The sequence below is a fragment of the Malaclemys terrapin genome, chromosome 4 (genome assembly GCF_027887155.1).
Source record: "Malaclemys terrapin pileata isolate rMalTer1 chromosome 4, rMalTer1.hap1, whole genome shotgun sequence".
In the NCBI taxonomy this organism is placed as follows: Eukaryota; Metazoa; Chordata; order Testudines; family Emydidae; genus Malaclemys; species Malaclemys terrapin.
Genome location: NC_071508.1, coordinates 141,863,032 through 141,879,779, shown reverse-complemented (window position 1 = coordinate 141,879,779; position 16,748 = coordinate 141,863,032). Strand labels below are relative to the sequence as shown.

At 39.1% G+C, this 16,748-nt stretch overlaps 1 protein-coding gene across 10 annotated transcripts in view; it reads left to right on the top strand.

The window, feature by feature from the left end:
* The window catches only part of KIAA0586 (KIAA0586 ortholog), a 110,530-nt gene that overhangs the window by 31,544 nt on the left and 62,238 nt on the right, over nt 1-16,748 (top strand). For all 10 annotated transcript variants that reach the window (XR_008444890.1, XR_008444889.1, XM_054027960.1 and 7 more), the window contains 6 exons: nt 1,120-1,346; nt 4,353-4,425; nt 4,747-5,016; nt 5,686-5,860; nt 12,846-13,034; nt 14,090-14,277. Coding sequence is in view for 8 of the 10 variants with exons in the window: in XM_054027960.1 (XP_053883935.1) it covers nt 1,120-1,346; nt 4,353-4,425; nt 4,747-5,016; nt 5,686-5,860; nt 12,846-13,034; nt 14,090-14,277 (1,122 nt within the window). In the remaining 2 variants the exon portion in view is untranslated. The remainder of the gene's footprint in view (nt 1-1,119; nt 1,347-4,352; nt 4,426-4,746; nt 5,017-5,685; nt 5,861-12,845; nt 13,035-14,089; nt 14,278-16,748) is intronic.

Below are 16,748 nucleotides of genomic sequence, written 5' to 3'. Positions count from 1 at the left end.
TTTTTTTTTTTTGGTCTGTTTTGTTACAGACATACATGCTGACAGATTCTTTGAAATAAATTACCAAAATAATTGAAACTGGCATGATTATATTGTGTTATTTTGAAAAATAAAATTTGCAGAATTTTCAAATATTGTGTGCAGAATTTTTATTTTTTTGGGGCACAGAATTCTCCCAGGAGTAGTATGTGCACCACTGACACAAGGAGCCAAGTATGCAGGTGCACAAGTGATGTACTAACTGCCACAACTGATGCTGACATAACTTGAGTCAACATAAGTTTCTAATGTAGACGTGGCCTAAAAAGTGGCTCGGGGTCACTTTAGCTGGTCATTAGCATGTCCAGAAGAGCACTGTTATCTTCCTGCATCTCTTCCCCACTTCTTTTATTGGAGATCAGATGTCATCTTTTGTGTACTTCCACACAAGAGTATGAGGCCCAATCATTGTTCTAATCTCTGTGTTCTTGTGCATTGGTGTCCTTTATGTTCATACTTAGTGGTTTAATTACTAATTTTGTTTTCAACTTGGTGAAATGTTTTGCAAACTAAATGGCTTTTAATAGATTTTTTCAGTATTTCTTATAAAGAAGTAAACTTCAGTGGCATATGGTGCTACTGAGTCACGTAGTGCTATGTTACCTGGTGTTCCTTATTAGCAGATTGATTTCAGTGGGAGTTATGTGCCTTTATCAGGGAGCAGAATTTAATTCTTATTCTTTTAGAATGAATTATGCTTTAATGCCATTGTACAGAGAAATTAACATGTGATTTCTACTCCTTACATTTAATGGTTTCATCTTTTTCACGTGCTATATTTATTGCTTTCATATTTTATCAGCATTGTGCCTCAAACATGGTAAATTATATTTTAATGTTTGACAAGTTTCAGATCTCCTTCCATTTGTTTAACTATTGGCCCTAACTTTGCAAGACACTGATCTCTCTTTAGTTTAGGTTTAAAGTCAATGGCAGTTGCTCTCCACCTTATTAGATTGGGCCTTAGAATTAATGATCAGATTAATGATCTGTATGATTAACAGTAGATCAGATTAATGTACTCTGTTTAGAAAAATGATTTAGTATGTTAAAATAATAATTGTTTTTCTTAAATTTTAGCCGACAAACCCTGTTGTTGCACCTAGTCTTGCTGAATGTCCTCAGGTCTCCAAGCCATCTATTCTTCAGACAGTTAAATCACCAAAATCCGTGTTGAAGGATGCTGAAAGGATTTTAAGAGGCGTACAAAACAATAAAAAAGTCCTTGAAGAAAATTTGGAAGCCATTATTCGTGCAAAAGATGGAGATGCCATGTATACCTTTATTAATGCTTTGACTACAAACAGGTGGGAATTTCATTTAATCTTCCATGCTGCTACCCACTCTACTCTACTCATAGTACTAGTTAAAAAATATTGAACTGGTGTAGAGCAGAAGTGAAGGCAGCTATATCGAAAAAGGAGAAGTTGATAGTAATGAATATAAATCAGAAGCTAGGATTGTAGGAAATTGATAAGGGAGGCAAAGAGACATATGGCAACATCTGTGGCCAGCAGAGTTGAGGAAAATAAGGAGGTTAAATGTACAAGGAGGGAAAAAATGCCAGCAATGGCATTAGTCCACAACTAAATGGAAATGGTAGAATTAGGAATAATAATACAAAAAAGATAGAAGTGTTTTGTGACGGGATCCCCGGGGTGCAGCCTCGGACTGTGGGACCGCTGTGCCCCCTTAACTCTCCAGCCTGGGCTGTCTCTCACAATGCTTTGCTAGTGATAAGCAACAAACCTCTCCAGGCCCTGTGATCACTCAGCATAACAGCATGTGGAGCCCCACACCAAGCTAGATTGCCCCACACCCAGAGCACTCATGAATCACACAGAGAAAGGTACCAGCCAAATCCCCCCAGCTCCCAGCGCTGTACCTCAGGGATATACCATCTTGCACTGCTCATCAAATATATTAATTGGTTCACCACTTCATCAATGGCAAGTGGATATACACTGGCCTTTGCAAACCTGAGCAGATTTACCACTCAGGCAAACTCACTGGTAGAGATAAACAGTAAAACAAAATTACTGGCTACAAAAGATAGATTTTAAGTGATTATAAGTGATAGGCAAAAAGTCAGAGTGGTTACCAAAATAAAATTAAATATAAACATGCAGTCAAAACTCTCAACCCTATTAGATTGGGCAACATCTAGATTAAGCAATTTTTGCCTTGAAACCTGGGCCAGTCCCCTCTGTTGGAGTCTTCAGAGTGTCCTTGTTGCTTGCAGCATAGGTGGGGGAAGGAAAAAGGCCAAGCATGGGGCCCCTGTGTTCTGTTTTATATCCTCAGTCCATGTGCCTGGAGAACAGAAGTCCAGGCATGTCTGGTGGGCGTTGCTGAGTCCCCAGGCAAGGTTGAGCAATTCCTCTGGTGTGACCCTATGCAGGGGAGTCATTGAATTGTAGTTCCCTTGCTGGACAATGGCTGTTTTAATGGTTGTTTGACACCCACCCAGGTGTTGGTTACTTTCCTTGGCATTGTCTCTGGAGAGCTAATATCTGGGTGCTTTCCAAACTCTCAGCATATTTTAGTGACAGCCATGCAACACAATTCTCATAACTTCATATGCATTAATTATATACATGTTTAGATAGAACAGTGACTTTCAGCAGATCATAACCTTTCCCCTGATACCTGACATGGCCTGCTTTATATACAATATCACAATTATATACAAATGAGGAATATGGGGGTTACAGGACACTCCCCCAAGGTATAGAATGTCACATGTGCAATAAATATTTTTTCTGTATTTGGGAAAAACAGATGATTGATGGCAACACTCTTTGTATTCTGCTAGTATCCTGAAAGGATGTTAAACAGCAGCTACTGAAGTTAGACATTTTAAAATCAGCAAATCCAGATAACTTGCATCCAAGAGTTTTAAAGGAGTTGGCTGAGGAGCTCACTGGACTGCTAATGTTGATTTTCTGCATGTCTTGGATCACTGGGGAAGTTCCAGGAGACTGGAAGAAAGCTAATGTAGTGGTGATATTTTAAAAGGCTAAGAAGGATGACTCTTTTAATTATAGGCTTATAACCTTCTGAGGTTAACGCTAGGCAAGATGATAATAGTGTCTGATACAGGGCATGATTAATAAAGAATTAAAGGAGGATGATAAAATTAATGACAATCAACATGGGTTTATGGAAAGTAGATCCTGTCAAACTAACTTGATATATATTTTTGAATAGATTACAAGTTTGGTTGATAAAGATAATAGCGTTGATGTAATGTCCTTAGAAATCTGTAAGGCATTTGACTTGGTACAGGATGACATTTTGATTATTAAAAACTGGCCTTAACTTCATGTTTCATATGATACTAGTAAAGAAAGTCAGACTGTCTCCAGAACAGCCATGGTTTAAACGTTTGTCTGATTGCTTTTTTTATTGCTACTCCTTGTAGCAGGCTCACAATTTCAGGGTCCTGTTGGGGCTCATTCAGTCAATATGTCTAAAACTGTAGCCAGCCTCTCTGCAGATAGTACAATGACATGCACCAGTATAACAACCCAGGTATATTTATTTTCTGTTCAGATTAGCAAAGCTGCCACAGAAAATACTCTGCATGCTTTCTCAATGCACTGTTGCTTGCTCTCTGTCTCGTGACATGAATCTGGTTTTGTCCATTACAGAACCTGTTTCCATGTTGTGAGCACCCAATCTTTCTCATACCTTTGTTTTTTGAGGATGTCTCTATAGTTTCTGTTCTAGATATTTTATCAGTTGCTTACATAAAATTATATATGCAAAATATATTTTGGTGGTAATTGGACTCTCATCTCTTTGATGTCTTGAATGAAACTAGTCTCCCTCTTGTAAAGATTTTCTGGGAATGGAAATCCATAATAATTCCTTTTTGGAGAAAAATACTTCCCTGTCTTTAAATACTCATCTGCTCACTCTCCCCCACCAAATTGGGAATATGTTTTTCATTCTCTCTTGCTTTTCACCTTTTGTTCAAAAAAGGAACATATGAGGCAATAGGGACTGCTATAGCATCTCATGAGAGTAAGTGCATGGCACCTACTTGTGAGGCAGATTAATGGTGCTAGGGCATAGAAATACGGGCGCTTCCAACAACGATGTACTAGAAGCACAGCTGCAGGCGTGGGAAAGTAGTATGAATACATCCAATACCTTCAGAGATCAAGAATTGTAGGTAAGTTAATAGTCTTATTTTCCCTGTGCTTTTTAAAGCCTCTCTCAGAACAAGTCACTACATTCTCAGGAACTAACTCATCACAGTTTGAGAAACACTGACCTAACGTAGCTCTTTCTTCTTTGTGTTTCAGACATGTATTGGAGGAGATTCGTATCAGGAAGACGGTAGATGAGTGGATTAAAGCAATCAGTGTGGAAATTCAGGTATGGCTGGAAGAAAATGTTTGAGTTAAAGTTTCTCGCATTGTAAGACACTTTTGTGGTTTTTTAAAATGTAGACTTTTAAGAAATATTGTTCACTCTCAATATGAAAACATCAGGAGACTATTAGGCCAATTAGTAGCTCAACAACAAAATATCCACAGCTATTTTAAAACTTGTTCAGTTTAATGAAAATCACTACATCACAGTTACTGTTTAACATGAAGAACAAACTATTTGTCAGATCTTCAAAGCTGCCCCCAGCCTTTCCTGATAGACTTGAACATAAAATCTTGTTTGACTATGTTTCCATTTGATCTTTAGGCAGAAATGGCAAAAAATGATTATGAACAAACACAATATAATCAAAAAGATCCGAAGACTCCATGGATCAAGAGAACACAGAATACCAGGGATATGAAGACCAACAAAGAAATTAAAGCAAAAACTCAAAAAACCCAAGGATCCTTAACAAAGAAGTATTTATCTGCTGCTAAGCCTTCTCAGAAGCAGTCAGAGGATAACTTTAGAAGACAGAGCTTGAGAAGTTACTCAGTTTCTGAAACTTTGATGAAGAAAGAAGGAAGGGCAGAGGTAAAGGGTTTTGTTTATTATTTGTAGTTCCTTCTGGTAATGACTGCCCTACTTCAGTTTCCAGGAGAGAACTGAATTGGAACGGTCAGTGTCCTGCTTTATGATTGACAGTAATTAAAATGTTCACATGTAAGGCAAATATTTCTCTACATACAGTGCTAGTTGGGTAGTATCTGTAATACTGAACATTTAATTCTGGACAATTATGCTATAAGGCACAGGATTTGTAGGGTTTGTTTGAAGGGTTGTTTGAGTGTGCATTACTTCATATATAATTAATATTACCATAAATGCAAATTGAAAATAAAATGGCTCCCTCCTTTGGGTTTCCATTGTGAGGACTGACTTTATTTTTATGCTTGTAGAGTACAGCGTTTATTGGCGCTTAATAAATAATATGTAACAGGGTTTAAAAAGGTAATGTTGATTGTATACTTGATACTGATTTATGCAAAAGTTGTTATGCATAATGACAACTAATTTATCAAATTACATAGGAAGTAAAACAAATGCCAAGATTTACAGTTTATCTAACACTGTTTCATTTCTGTACTTATTTGTCCATAATACATCACAAAATGTAAAACTGCTGGAAACAGTGTGTAGCAATAATTACACATTTAGTTCTTCACATATGGAGAATTTAGAAATGGCTTTTGTTTTGTGCAGGGACCTCTGAAAGCAAGCGCTGTGGTTCAGAATGAAGAGTATCTGTCCCAGGTATATGGGAAACCAATTTACCAGGGCCACCGCAGCACGCTTAAAAAAGCGCCATATCTCAGGTTCAACTCTCCTTCTCCCAAATCCAAACCTCAAAGACCAAAAGTTATAGAGTGTGTTAGGGGTAAGTAATCCTTTGACATAAATGTTTAAATTATAAACAGGTGTGTCTGTCACTTCCCATTAGTGCTTTCTTTCAGGTTTTTCTTTTCAAATTCCTTACAGCAGATTCAGTTGCTTGTTTACAGCGGGCACACTCTTCAAGTTAAGCTTTAATGGGTTGTGATAACCGTTCTCTTTTTCCTCTCGTTATTTGAGAGAGAACCTTTCTGAAATGCATCTCCAGTACATGTTGTAAAATCAACAAGTTATATTATTATGGGCATAGCTATGATATTCATACTTATAATGGAAATTCATCTTCAGGCTTCTGCTTATAGTCTCTCTTCTTAATATGCACGTAACGCTCTGAAGGTATTTTTTTTGTTACTGTATCAAACTTTAGATCCCGTCTCTTTCAAAACTGTCATTTTTTATGAGAGATTAGCAATCCATGATCAATTCAATATACACTTTTACTGTGTTTTAAGAAATATATAGTTGAATTATTACACTTGTCATATCTCCATAGTTAGAGTTGCATTTAAAATGGGGTTTACAGTGTAGCAAATATCTGTTTTTCTATACATGTAGGTGGCCTTTAAGTGTGGAATCATAGAACTAGAAGGGACCTCGAGAGGTCATCTAGTCCAGTCCCCTGCACTCTTGGCAGGACTAAGTATTATCTAGACCATCCCTGACAGGTGTTTGTCTAACCTGCTCTTAAAAATCTCCAATGATGGTGACTCCACAACCTCCCTAGGCAATTTATTCCAATGCTTAACCACCCTGACAGATAGGAAGTTTTTCCTAATGTCCAATCTAAACCTCCCTTGCTGCAATTTAAGCCCATTGCTTCTTCGCCTATCCTCAAGGTTAAGAAAAACAGTTTTTCTTCCTCCTCCTTGTAACAACCTTTTACGTACTTGAAAACTATTATCATGTCCCCTCTCAGTCTTCCCTTTTCCAGACTAAACAAACCCAATTTTTTCAATCTTCACTCATAGGTCGTGTTTTCTAAACCTTTAATCATTTTTGTCGCTCTTCTCTGGACTCTCCAATTTGTCCACATCCTTCCTGAAATGTGGACACAATACTCCAGATGAGGCCTAATCAGTGCGGAGTAGAGCAGAAGAATTACTTCTCGTGTCTTGCTTACAACACTTCTGCTAATACATCCCAGAATGATGTTTGCTTTTTTTTTTTTTTTGGCAACAGTGTTGCATGGTTGACTTATTTAGCTTGTGGTCCACTCTGACCCCCACATCCCCTTCCGCAGTACTCCTTCCTAGGCAGTCATTTCCCATTTTGTATGTGTGCAATTGATTATTCCTTCCTAAATGGAGTACTTTGCATTTGTCCTTAATGAATTTCATCCTATTTACTTCAGACCATTTCTCCAGTTTGTCCAGATCATTTTGAATTTTAATTCTATCCCCCAAAGCACTTGCACCCCCTCCGAGCTTGGTATCGTCCAAAAACTTAGGTGTACTCTGTATGCCATTATCTAAATCATTGATGAAGATAACAGAACCGGACCCGGAACTGATCCCTGTGGACCCCACTCATTATGCCCTTCCAGCATGACTGTGAACCACTGATAACTACTCTCTGGGGATGGTTTTCCAACCAGTTTTGCACTCACCTTATAGCTCCATCTAGGTTGCATTTCCCTAGTTTGTTTATGAGATGGTCATGCTAGACAGTATCCAAAGCTTTGCTAAAGTCAAGATATACCACATCTACCCCTATCCATAAGACCTGCTAACTTGTCAAAGAAAGCTGTCACGTTGGTTTGACACGATTTGTTTTTGACAAATCCATGCTGACTCTTACTTATCACCTTATTATCTTCTAGATGTTTGCAAATTGATTGCTTAATTACTTGCTGCATTATCTTTCTGGTACAGAAGTTAAGCTGATTGGTCTTTAATTCCCCGGGTTGTCCTTATTTCCCTTTTTATAGATGGGCACTATATTTGCCCTTTTCCAGTCTTCTGGAATCTCTCCCATCTTCCATGACTTTTCAAAGATAATCGCCAATGGCTCAGATATGGCCTCAGTTAGCTCCTGGAGTATTCTAGGATGCATATCTTCAGGCCCTGATGATTTGAAGACATCTAATTTGTCCAAGTAATTTTTAACTTGTTTTTTCCCTATTTTAGCCTTTTCTGTTCTTACATCATTTTCATTGACATTCACTACGTTAGTCGACCAATCACCACCAACCTTCTTGGTGAAAACCGAAACAAAGAAATCATTAAGCACCTCTGCCATTTCCACATTTTCTGTTATCCCCTCCCCCCCCCATTGAGTAACGGGCCTACCTTGTCCTTAGTCTTCCTCTAGCTTCTAACCTATTTGTAGAATGTTTTGTTGTTATCCTTTATGTCTCTAGCTAGTTTGATCTCGTTTGATCTCTCACATAGTGTTAATTCTTATGCCCTTTGAAATGTCTATGTGGTTTGTGTTTGATATCTTTTCATTTCTACATTAAAATGTTTGAAGTTGTTGCTGAAATTTGTCTGTGGCAGTCAAACTTTTTAAATCAGCTGGTTACTTTTAAAAAACATTCTCATTTCACAAAAACTTTCAGAGAGATGAATCCTGATCTGATCTGGTACGAGGACTAATTTAGGATTATGGGTAGGATTAACTTTTGCCATTATTCTTCATAACTTAAAGTTTTCCTTTAGCAAAACCTGGGGACTGTTCTCCCTCAAAGAACTCATAAAGAATTGCCTTCTATTAAAATGGTTGCTATCTCCCATTGTTCTTAATACAACTGAAGCTATTGGAGATCTCTGTTTTTGTATAGTCTGTAAAGGAGGAAGTTTAGCAAATATGGCCATCCCCCTGAATCAATCCCCGTGAAAGTGACACTAAGTTGGCCTTTAAGGTGTGAGGAGGCAGAGGGGGTCACTGGGAGAATCCAGAAACAAGGGGAGTCCAAGAAGCAAGAAGGAAACCTAAGAGAGTTGGAGGAGAATACCGTGTGCAGGAGGGGAAAAATGGGGACATGTGTAGCGGACATGTAGGGGAATGTAGGAGGAAGCCAGAGAAATAGGAGAGGAAGTGGGGAAGAATATGAAGAGTAGGAAAGTGGGAGAGCAAGCATAAGGAAGAGTATAGAAGACAAGACACTATGGGAGACTGGAAGGAGAATGTGAGCTACCAAATGATTACATTAACTTCTCTCAGGCTAGGTCTACACTACAGGGGGGAGGGGGTTGACCTAAGATACGCAACTTCAGCTACCTGAATAGCGTAGCTGAAGTTGCGTATTTTAGGTCGACTTACCTGGCTGTGAGGATGGCGGCGAGTCGACCGCTGCCGCGCCGCCGTCAACTCCGCTTCCGCCTCTTGCTGCGGTGGATTTCTGGAGTCGACGGCAGAGCCATCGGGGATCGATTTTTATCGCGTCTTCACTAGACGCAATAAGTCGATCCCCAATAGATCGACTGCTACCCGCCGATGTGGCGGGTAGTAAAGACATGCCCTCAATGTAAATGTGTGGATATTCAATGTGGTGAAGGTAGTGTGCAAAAGGGAAGGCTGATGTGATTGGAAGAAATAGTTGGTTAGGGTACTGAGGCAGTTAAAGGCTAGTGTGTGTGATTGGTTGCATACATGATTGAGGTAGGGATAAAGTGTGTATCTGGGGGTGGAAGAGTAGAGAGTACATATGATTAGTTGTTTTAACATTTCATTTATTTGCTTATGTGGCTTGTTGTCAAGGTGGGTTGCATAGAAACCATATCTGTTTTGTAACAGAGCTTTTTGTGTATTAACTACAGTTAGTGTTGTCAATATGCCATAGGCTGTATAAACAGAGATTGACTGGATGAAGATGGGTAATTCTGACACTGTTTTTTTAAGCAAAAACATCAGTTTAGGAAAAAGGTCAGACTGCTTTAAATGTCACATGGTAATTATGATTAACAATTTAGTGGGTATCAAAGAGTAGTAATGACCTGTTGTGACCGGGTCCCCGGGGTGCAACCTGGACTGTGGGACTGCTGAGCCCTCTGTCCCACCAACCTGGTGTAATAATAGTATCCTAAAATAATGGAGTTATCCTGTAATTGGAACTCTGTGCAAGTTACATTGATCTCTCTGTATCTTGATAGTAAATAAAGTAAGACATGTTTATTTTCTCTTTAGGGGAAAAAGAGGGAAGACGACAGGAATATACTGTCATTTCATGAGCATTTACTGTAAATAGAGCTTCCATAGAGTTAATCTAGTCCTAAGCTTTCCAACCGAGGTTTTAGCCTGAGGTAGGACGGCACTTGACTGGTACTTAAAATACCTAATTTTATTACCCGTCTTTGCCACAGACTTCTTGGGTTGACCTTGGGCAAGTTGCTTAAATCTTCTGTGCTTCAATTCCTTGTTAGTAAAATGGGTGAAATAATACTTTCCAATAGGTATTGGGAATAATTTGTTCATGTTTTTGTGAGGTGCTGATATACTACAGTGATTGAGACTATACAGTGGTATAGACTATATACTTGTAGACTGTTATCAAGTGACCCTTTAACTTTCTTTGTTACGCTAAATAGATTGAACTCTTGAGTCTAACATTATAAGGCATGTTTTCTAATTACTTTAATCATTCTTGTGGCTGTTCTCTGAGCGCTGTCCATTTTATCAACATCCTTTTTGATTCCCGCTCCTGGAGATTGCATACCATATTACATAGACCACAGAACCATTGAAAGTAGTTAGCCTCATGGTTGATTGTCAAGAAAATCTAATTTCATTAAAGTGACTCCCCTTCACTAATAGCATATTTCGGTTGTGTTAAATTTAGTGTTGCAACAAGGATTCTGCTAGTTAAGGCTGAAATGGACATTTTTAGATGGTCTTTTCAGTCATTTATAACTTGCTCAACAGTTTTCTTTTGCAGCTAAACTTCCACGAATAATGCTTGATATCAGTGCAAGAATTCTCCTAGGAAGTTGGGGGTGGAGAAATCCATCTATTCCTGTGTCATCTGAGTGCGTGAAGAAGGTTTTTTGTTTTTTTAAAGAATAATTTTTTTGTGCTTGGATAATTGTAACAGAAAAAGAACTTAAGTTTTAAATGCATCATGTTTTACATGTATGTTTCATCAAAAATCCAGTTTCTGCTAAATTTGAGTGTTTTTTTTTCTTTTCAAGAGAAAGGAATAGTTAAAAGCACTTGAAAATCATGTTCAGAGAATGTACCAAGAAATTCAGATTGCTCTGTATGTCTGCTCAGTCGTAATTGTTGTTTACCACTCTGCCAGTCTTTGTGTCATTGCAAATATTTATCATCAGTGATTTTATATGCTCTTCTGGATCATCAATGAAAATGTTTAATAGGGTTGGGCCTCCTACCTATTCTTGTGGAACCCACTAGGAACCTCTCCAATTTGAGGTTGTTTCCTCATTGACCATTAATTTTCGAGATCTGTCAGTTAGCAACTTCTTAATACATTTAATGTGTGGTTTATTGTTATTGTATAGTGCTATTTTTTTTTAATATTGGTGTGAATCTGGAGTAACTTCAGTTCATTAATTATCCTGGATTTACCCTAGTATAATTGAGAGCAGAATTTCTCCCTTAAATCATAAAGAGTATACATATCTGTAACATTTTAGATTATTGTTTAGTGTGGTCAGACTAGTGTTGCTATGTGAGAACATAAGAATGGCCAAACTGGGGCAGACCAATGGTCCGTCTAGCCCAGGGATCGGCAACCTTTGATACGTGGCTCGCCAGGGTAAGCACCCTGGTGGGCTGGGCCGGTTTGTTTACCTGCTGCGTCCGCAGGTTTGGTCGATTGTGGGTCCCACTGGCTGCGGTTCGCCGCTCCAGGCCAATGGGGGCGGCGGGAAGCAGCAGCCAGCACATCCTTCAGCTTGCGCCGCTTCCCGCCACCCCCATTGGTCTGGAGCGGCGAACCGTGGCCAGTGGGAGCCACGATTGGCCGAACCTGTTAATGCTTCTCTCCTGTCTGGTGACTTACAATCAAAGAAAAGCACTTAAATATTACCCTATAACATGGCATACAGGTATTATAAGTGAGATTAATACATGCAGCAATTTAAAAGCATTTCATAAAGTCTAAACACATTTTTGTAACTCTCATACCTATTTTAACAGTATTAACACAGAGATGAACCACACTGGTTCCAGCTATATATTTGTTAGTGTTTAATGAGGCCTAGGGGCCTTGGCATGTGCTGCCAGCATCAGTTTCAAAGGGGTAGCCGTGTTAGTCTGGATCTGTAAAAGCAGCAAAGAGTCCTGTGGCACCTTATAGACTAACAGACGTATAGGAGCATGAGCTTTCGTGGGTGAATACCCACTTCTTGGCTGCATGCATCAGTTTGTATTTCATTGGATTATAAAGCCAGCAATGTATAGTATCCACGGGTTATTTCTTGTTCTAATCGATCTTAGGCATTTTATGTTGTGATTTATTTTCAGTCAATGTCAGAGGTAGTTTCTACTTAAAATTTTTTGTTACATGTTATTTAAATGGAAGGAGAACTGCTTTCTTTAACTAAATATAGGGTTTTATATAGAATTTCCCTTATTCCTTGTGGTGTTTGACGTACAACCCTATATTTACTTTTCTCTCTCTCTCTCATAAATCCTTAAAAGTCAACTTACTGTCTTTCGATAGCAGTTTCAGTTCTCTTATCACTTGGTTTGAGTGCTGTGCAAAATAAAAAACAGAAGAAAATTCATTGGCAGGAGAGGTGCCATAAAACGGGTATTTTTGGTGGGGCAAGTTGTGAGTTTGGTGTAGCTTTACAGAATTTCTTCTGTCAGTATTGAGGAATATAACTTATTCATCACTTCCAACGTTTTTTATTTATTAGAACAATGGCTGGTCATACCTTCTCTGTTGTTAAAGCAGTTATACATAGTTTATTGCAATCAAACAGTTTGTATTACATAAGCTTTTACTGGTATATGACATCATGTGAATGCATGTGAGAGATGTATAATTTAGTTGATTCTCATTTCAGGTACGAAGGTAAAGTCAGCAAGAACACAAACCAACTCTTGCACACAGAAAGTAATAATCAGTCCTAAGAGGCAGCGTCCACTTTCTGCACCCCTTAAAGAAAGCCAGTATCTGTTCAGCCCCAGCAGAGAAATGCCTGATGTGTCCGGTCCACTTGAAGGCCATCTGATTCCTATGGCTATTCCATTAGGTAAGAACAACCAAAAACCTAATGAATTATATGGGCCAGATTCATCCCAGCTGCTTCTGAGAGAAGCATCTCTTATCTCTCTGTATAATTTGGGGAGCAGGGTTAAATTCTGATGGGACACCATAGAAGCTAAACTATCAGAGGCTGCAGTGGGGATCTGTGTATCCTCTGGTTCTTCTAGCCAGGCCCACTCCTAGCCAGCACCACTCACACCTTGTCCTGCCTGTTTGAGGACATCCTGGTAGAGGAGAGATTGCTGGCATTTTGCACTGCAGCAGCCTCCTTCCTGGTACTCTTCCCATCACTGAGACTCTGCCCTGGGATCTACAGGAGGAGCTATTGTTGATCAGGGAATGATTCCGGGCCCTGGAATTTAGTCTGCAAGACAGAGAGTAGATATAAATTGATCATTTCTGCCCAACAGTTTCAATAATATTGTCCCAAGTTGATTATAGCAGATTGATCACCACTGAGATAGTCTCCTCTTGAGAGCAGATATAGTCTGAGTACTGTTGCTGTATAGACAGAGGTTAATATTAAGCTGACACCTAAAGATAATAAATATACAAAAAAGAGGGGCTGCAGTCAAAGCTCGAAGAATGTTATAAGCTGAATCATATCTTGACTAACTGGCCTACTAGTTCCAGATCGGAGGAGGCAGGGAGAGACTGTGTAATGTAGGTATTGATTTTATATAGCCCATATCCTGTAGGTCAAAGAACAAAAATGTCTGTCCATTATGATGACCCAAGTTTTTGAGTAGCACAGGTGACTGCAGTTATTGTTGTTTCGTAACACTAGGTGGCACTGTAGTCAATTGAACTACAAAATAATTGGGAAAATCCTTAGGCATCTAGGCTTAAGAAAATTAATACGAAAAAATGCATAAAAATTTAAATTTAACGGATAAGACACCAGATTTTGACCAGTGAGGAAGAAAATTAATCTGATTTTTATAAAATTCACAAAAATGTTCTGAATTAAATTAAGTTTAACTTTATTCTGTTTAATCAATAAATTAAAGATTTTTATGTTTCTTGACCAACTGTCTTTAGGTCAAACGCAAATTAATGGCATCTCACCACAGCCTGCTGGAGTCATTATAGGTAAACCACACCCTGTTACAGTGACCACCTCTGTTCTTCCAGTTCCTCCAAAACCACAACCTAAGCTAAAGAAACCCAACATAGCAGTAATAGAGATGAGATCAGAAAAAAAGGACTCTCCTAAACTCACTGTGCAGGTATGAAGCAAGCACAACAACTGCTGTACTTATTAATATTCGCTAAAGATTGTTCATGTTCAAGGACAGGGTAGGCCCATTACTCAATAAGGCAGGAAAGACAATAACAGAAAATGTGGAAATAGCGGAAGCGCGAAATGCCTTTTTTGTTTCAGTTTTAACCAAAAAGGTCAGTAGCGATTGAAGCACTAACATAGTGAATACCAGCGAAAATGAGGTAGGATCTGAAGCTAAAATAGGTGAAGAACAAGTTAAAAATTACTTAGACAAGTTAGATGTCTTCAAGTCACCAGGTCCTGATGAAATACATCCTAGAATACTCAAGGAGCTGACTGAAGAGATATCTGAGTAGGGTGACCAGATGCCCCAATTTTATAGGGACAGTCCCGATATTTTGGACTTTGTGTTGTATAGGCTCCTATTACCCCACACCCCCATCCCAATTTTTCACACTTGCTGTCTGGTCACCCTATATCTGAGCGATTAGTAATTATCTTTGAAAACTCATGGAAGATTGGAGAGATTCCAGAGCCCGGGAATAGGGCAAAGATCGTGCCCATCTATGAAAAAGAGAATAAGGACAACCCAAGGAATTACAGACCAGTGGGGGGAAAAATACCTAACTAGCTTCAAGACTGAGCTTGATAAGTTTATGGAGGGGATGGTATGATAAGATTGCCTACAGGACTGCTAGCAGGAAATATCTCCAGCGGCCAGTGATGGGACACTAGATGTGGAGGGCTCTGAGTTACTACAGAGAATTCTTTCCCAGGTGTCTGGCTGGTAGGTCTTGCCCACATGCTCAGGGTCTAACTGAATGCCATATTTGGAGTTGGGAAGGAATTTTCCCCTGGGTCAGATTGGCAGGGACCCTGTTGGGTTTTCGACTTCCTGTGCAGCGTGGGGCATGGATTACTTGCAAGTTTAAACTAATGTAAATGGTGGATTCTCTGTAACTTGAAGTCTTTAAATAATGATTTGAGGACTTTAGTACCCAGCCAGATGTTAAGGGTCTATTCCAGGAGTGGGTGGGTGAGGTTCTGTGGCCTGCAATGTGCAAGAAGTCAGACTAGATGATCATAATGGTCCCTTCTGACCTTAAAGTCTATGAATCTGAGACCAGTCAGCTTAACTTCAGTAATCAAAAAGATAATGGAGCAAATAAGCAATCAGTTTGCAAACACCTAGAAGATAAGGTGATAAGTAACAGTCAACATGGATTTGTCAAGAACAAATTATGTCACACCAACCTAATAGCTTTCTTTGACAGGGTAACAAGCCTTGTGGATAGGTGGGAAGCAGTTGATGTGATATATCTTGACTTTAGTAAGGGTTTTGATACTATCTCGCATGACCTTCTCAGAAACAAACTAGGGAAATATAGCCCACATGGTTCTACTGTAAGGTGGGTGCATAACTGGTTGGAAAACCATTTACAGAGAGTACTTATCAGTGGTTCACAGTCAAGCTGTCCGGGCATATCAAGTGGAGTCCCACAGGGATTGGTTCTGGGTCCAATTTTGTTCAATATCTTCATAAACGATTTAGATAAAGGCATAGAGAGTACACTTGTAAAGTTTGTGGACATACCAAGCTGGGAGGGATTACCAGTGCGTTGGAGTATAGGATTAAAATTCAAAATAATCTAGATAAACTGGAGAAATGGTCTAAAGTAAATAGGATGAAATTCAATAAGGACAAAGTCAAAGTACTCCGTTTAAGAAGGAACAATCACACATACAAAATGGGAAATGACTGCCTAGGAAGGAATCTGGGGGTTGTAGTGGATCACAAGCTGAATATGAGTGAACAGTGTAACACTGTTGCCAGAAAGCAAACATCGTTCTGGGATGTATCAGCAGGAGTGTTTGTAAGCAAGACACAATAAATAGTTCTTCCACTCTACACTATGCTGATAAGGCCTCAGTGACATGTGTTGTGCCCAATTCTGGGCGCCATGTTTCAGGAACGATGTGGACAAATTGGAGAAAGTCCAGAGGAAGAACACGATTAAAGGTCTAGAAAACATGACCTATGAGGAAAGATTTTAAAAAATGGGTTTGTGTAGTGTGGGGAAGAGTACACAGAGGGGACATGATAATCGTTTTCAAATACATAAAAGGTTGTTACAAGGAGGATAGGACAAGAAGCAATAGGCTTACATTGCAGCAAGGGAAGTTTAGGTTGGACATTAGGAAAAACTTCCTAACTGTCAGGGTAGTTAAGCACTGAAACAAATTGCCCAGGGAGGTTGTGGAATATCTGTCATCAGAGGTTTTTAAGAACAAGTTAGACAAACACCAGTCAGGAATGGTCTAATTAATACTTAGTCTTGCCTTGAGTGGAGGGGACTGGATTAGATGGACTATTGTGGTCTTTTCCAGTCCTACAGTTCTGTGATTCTATGTGAATGATTTGGCATTGGTGGATGCCTTTTCTCTTAATGTTAACACCATATGTTGTAGTGTAAA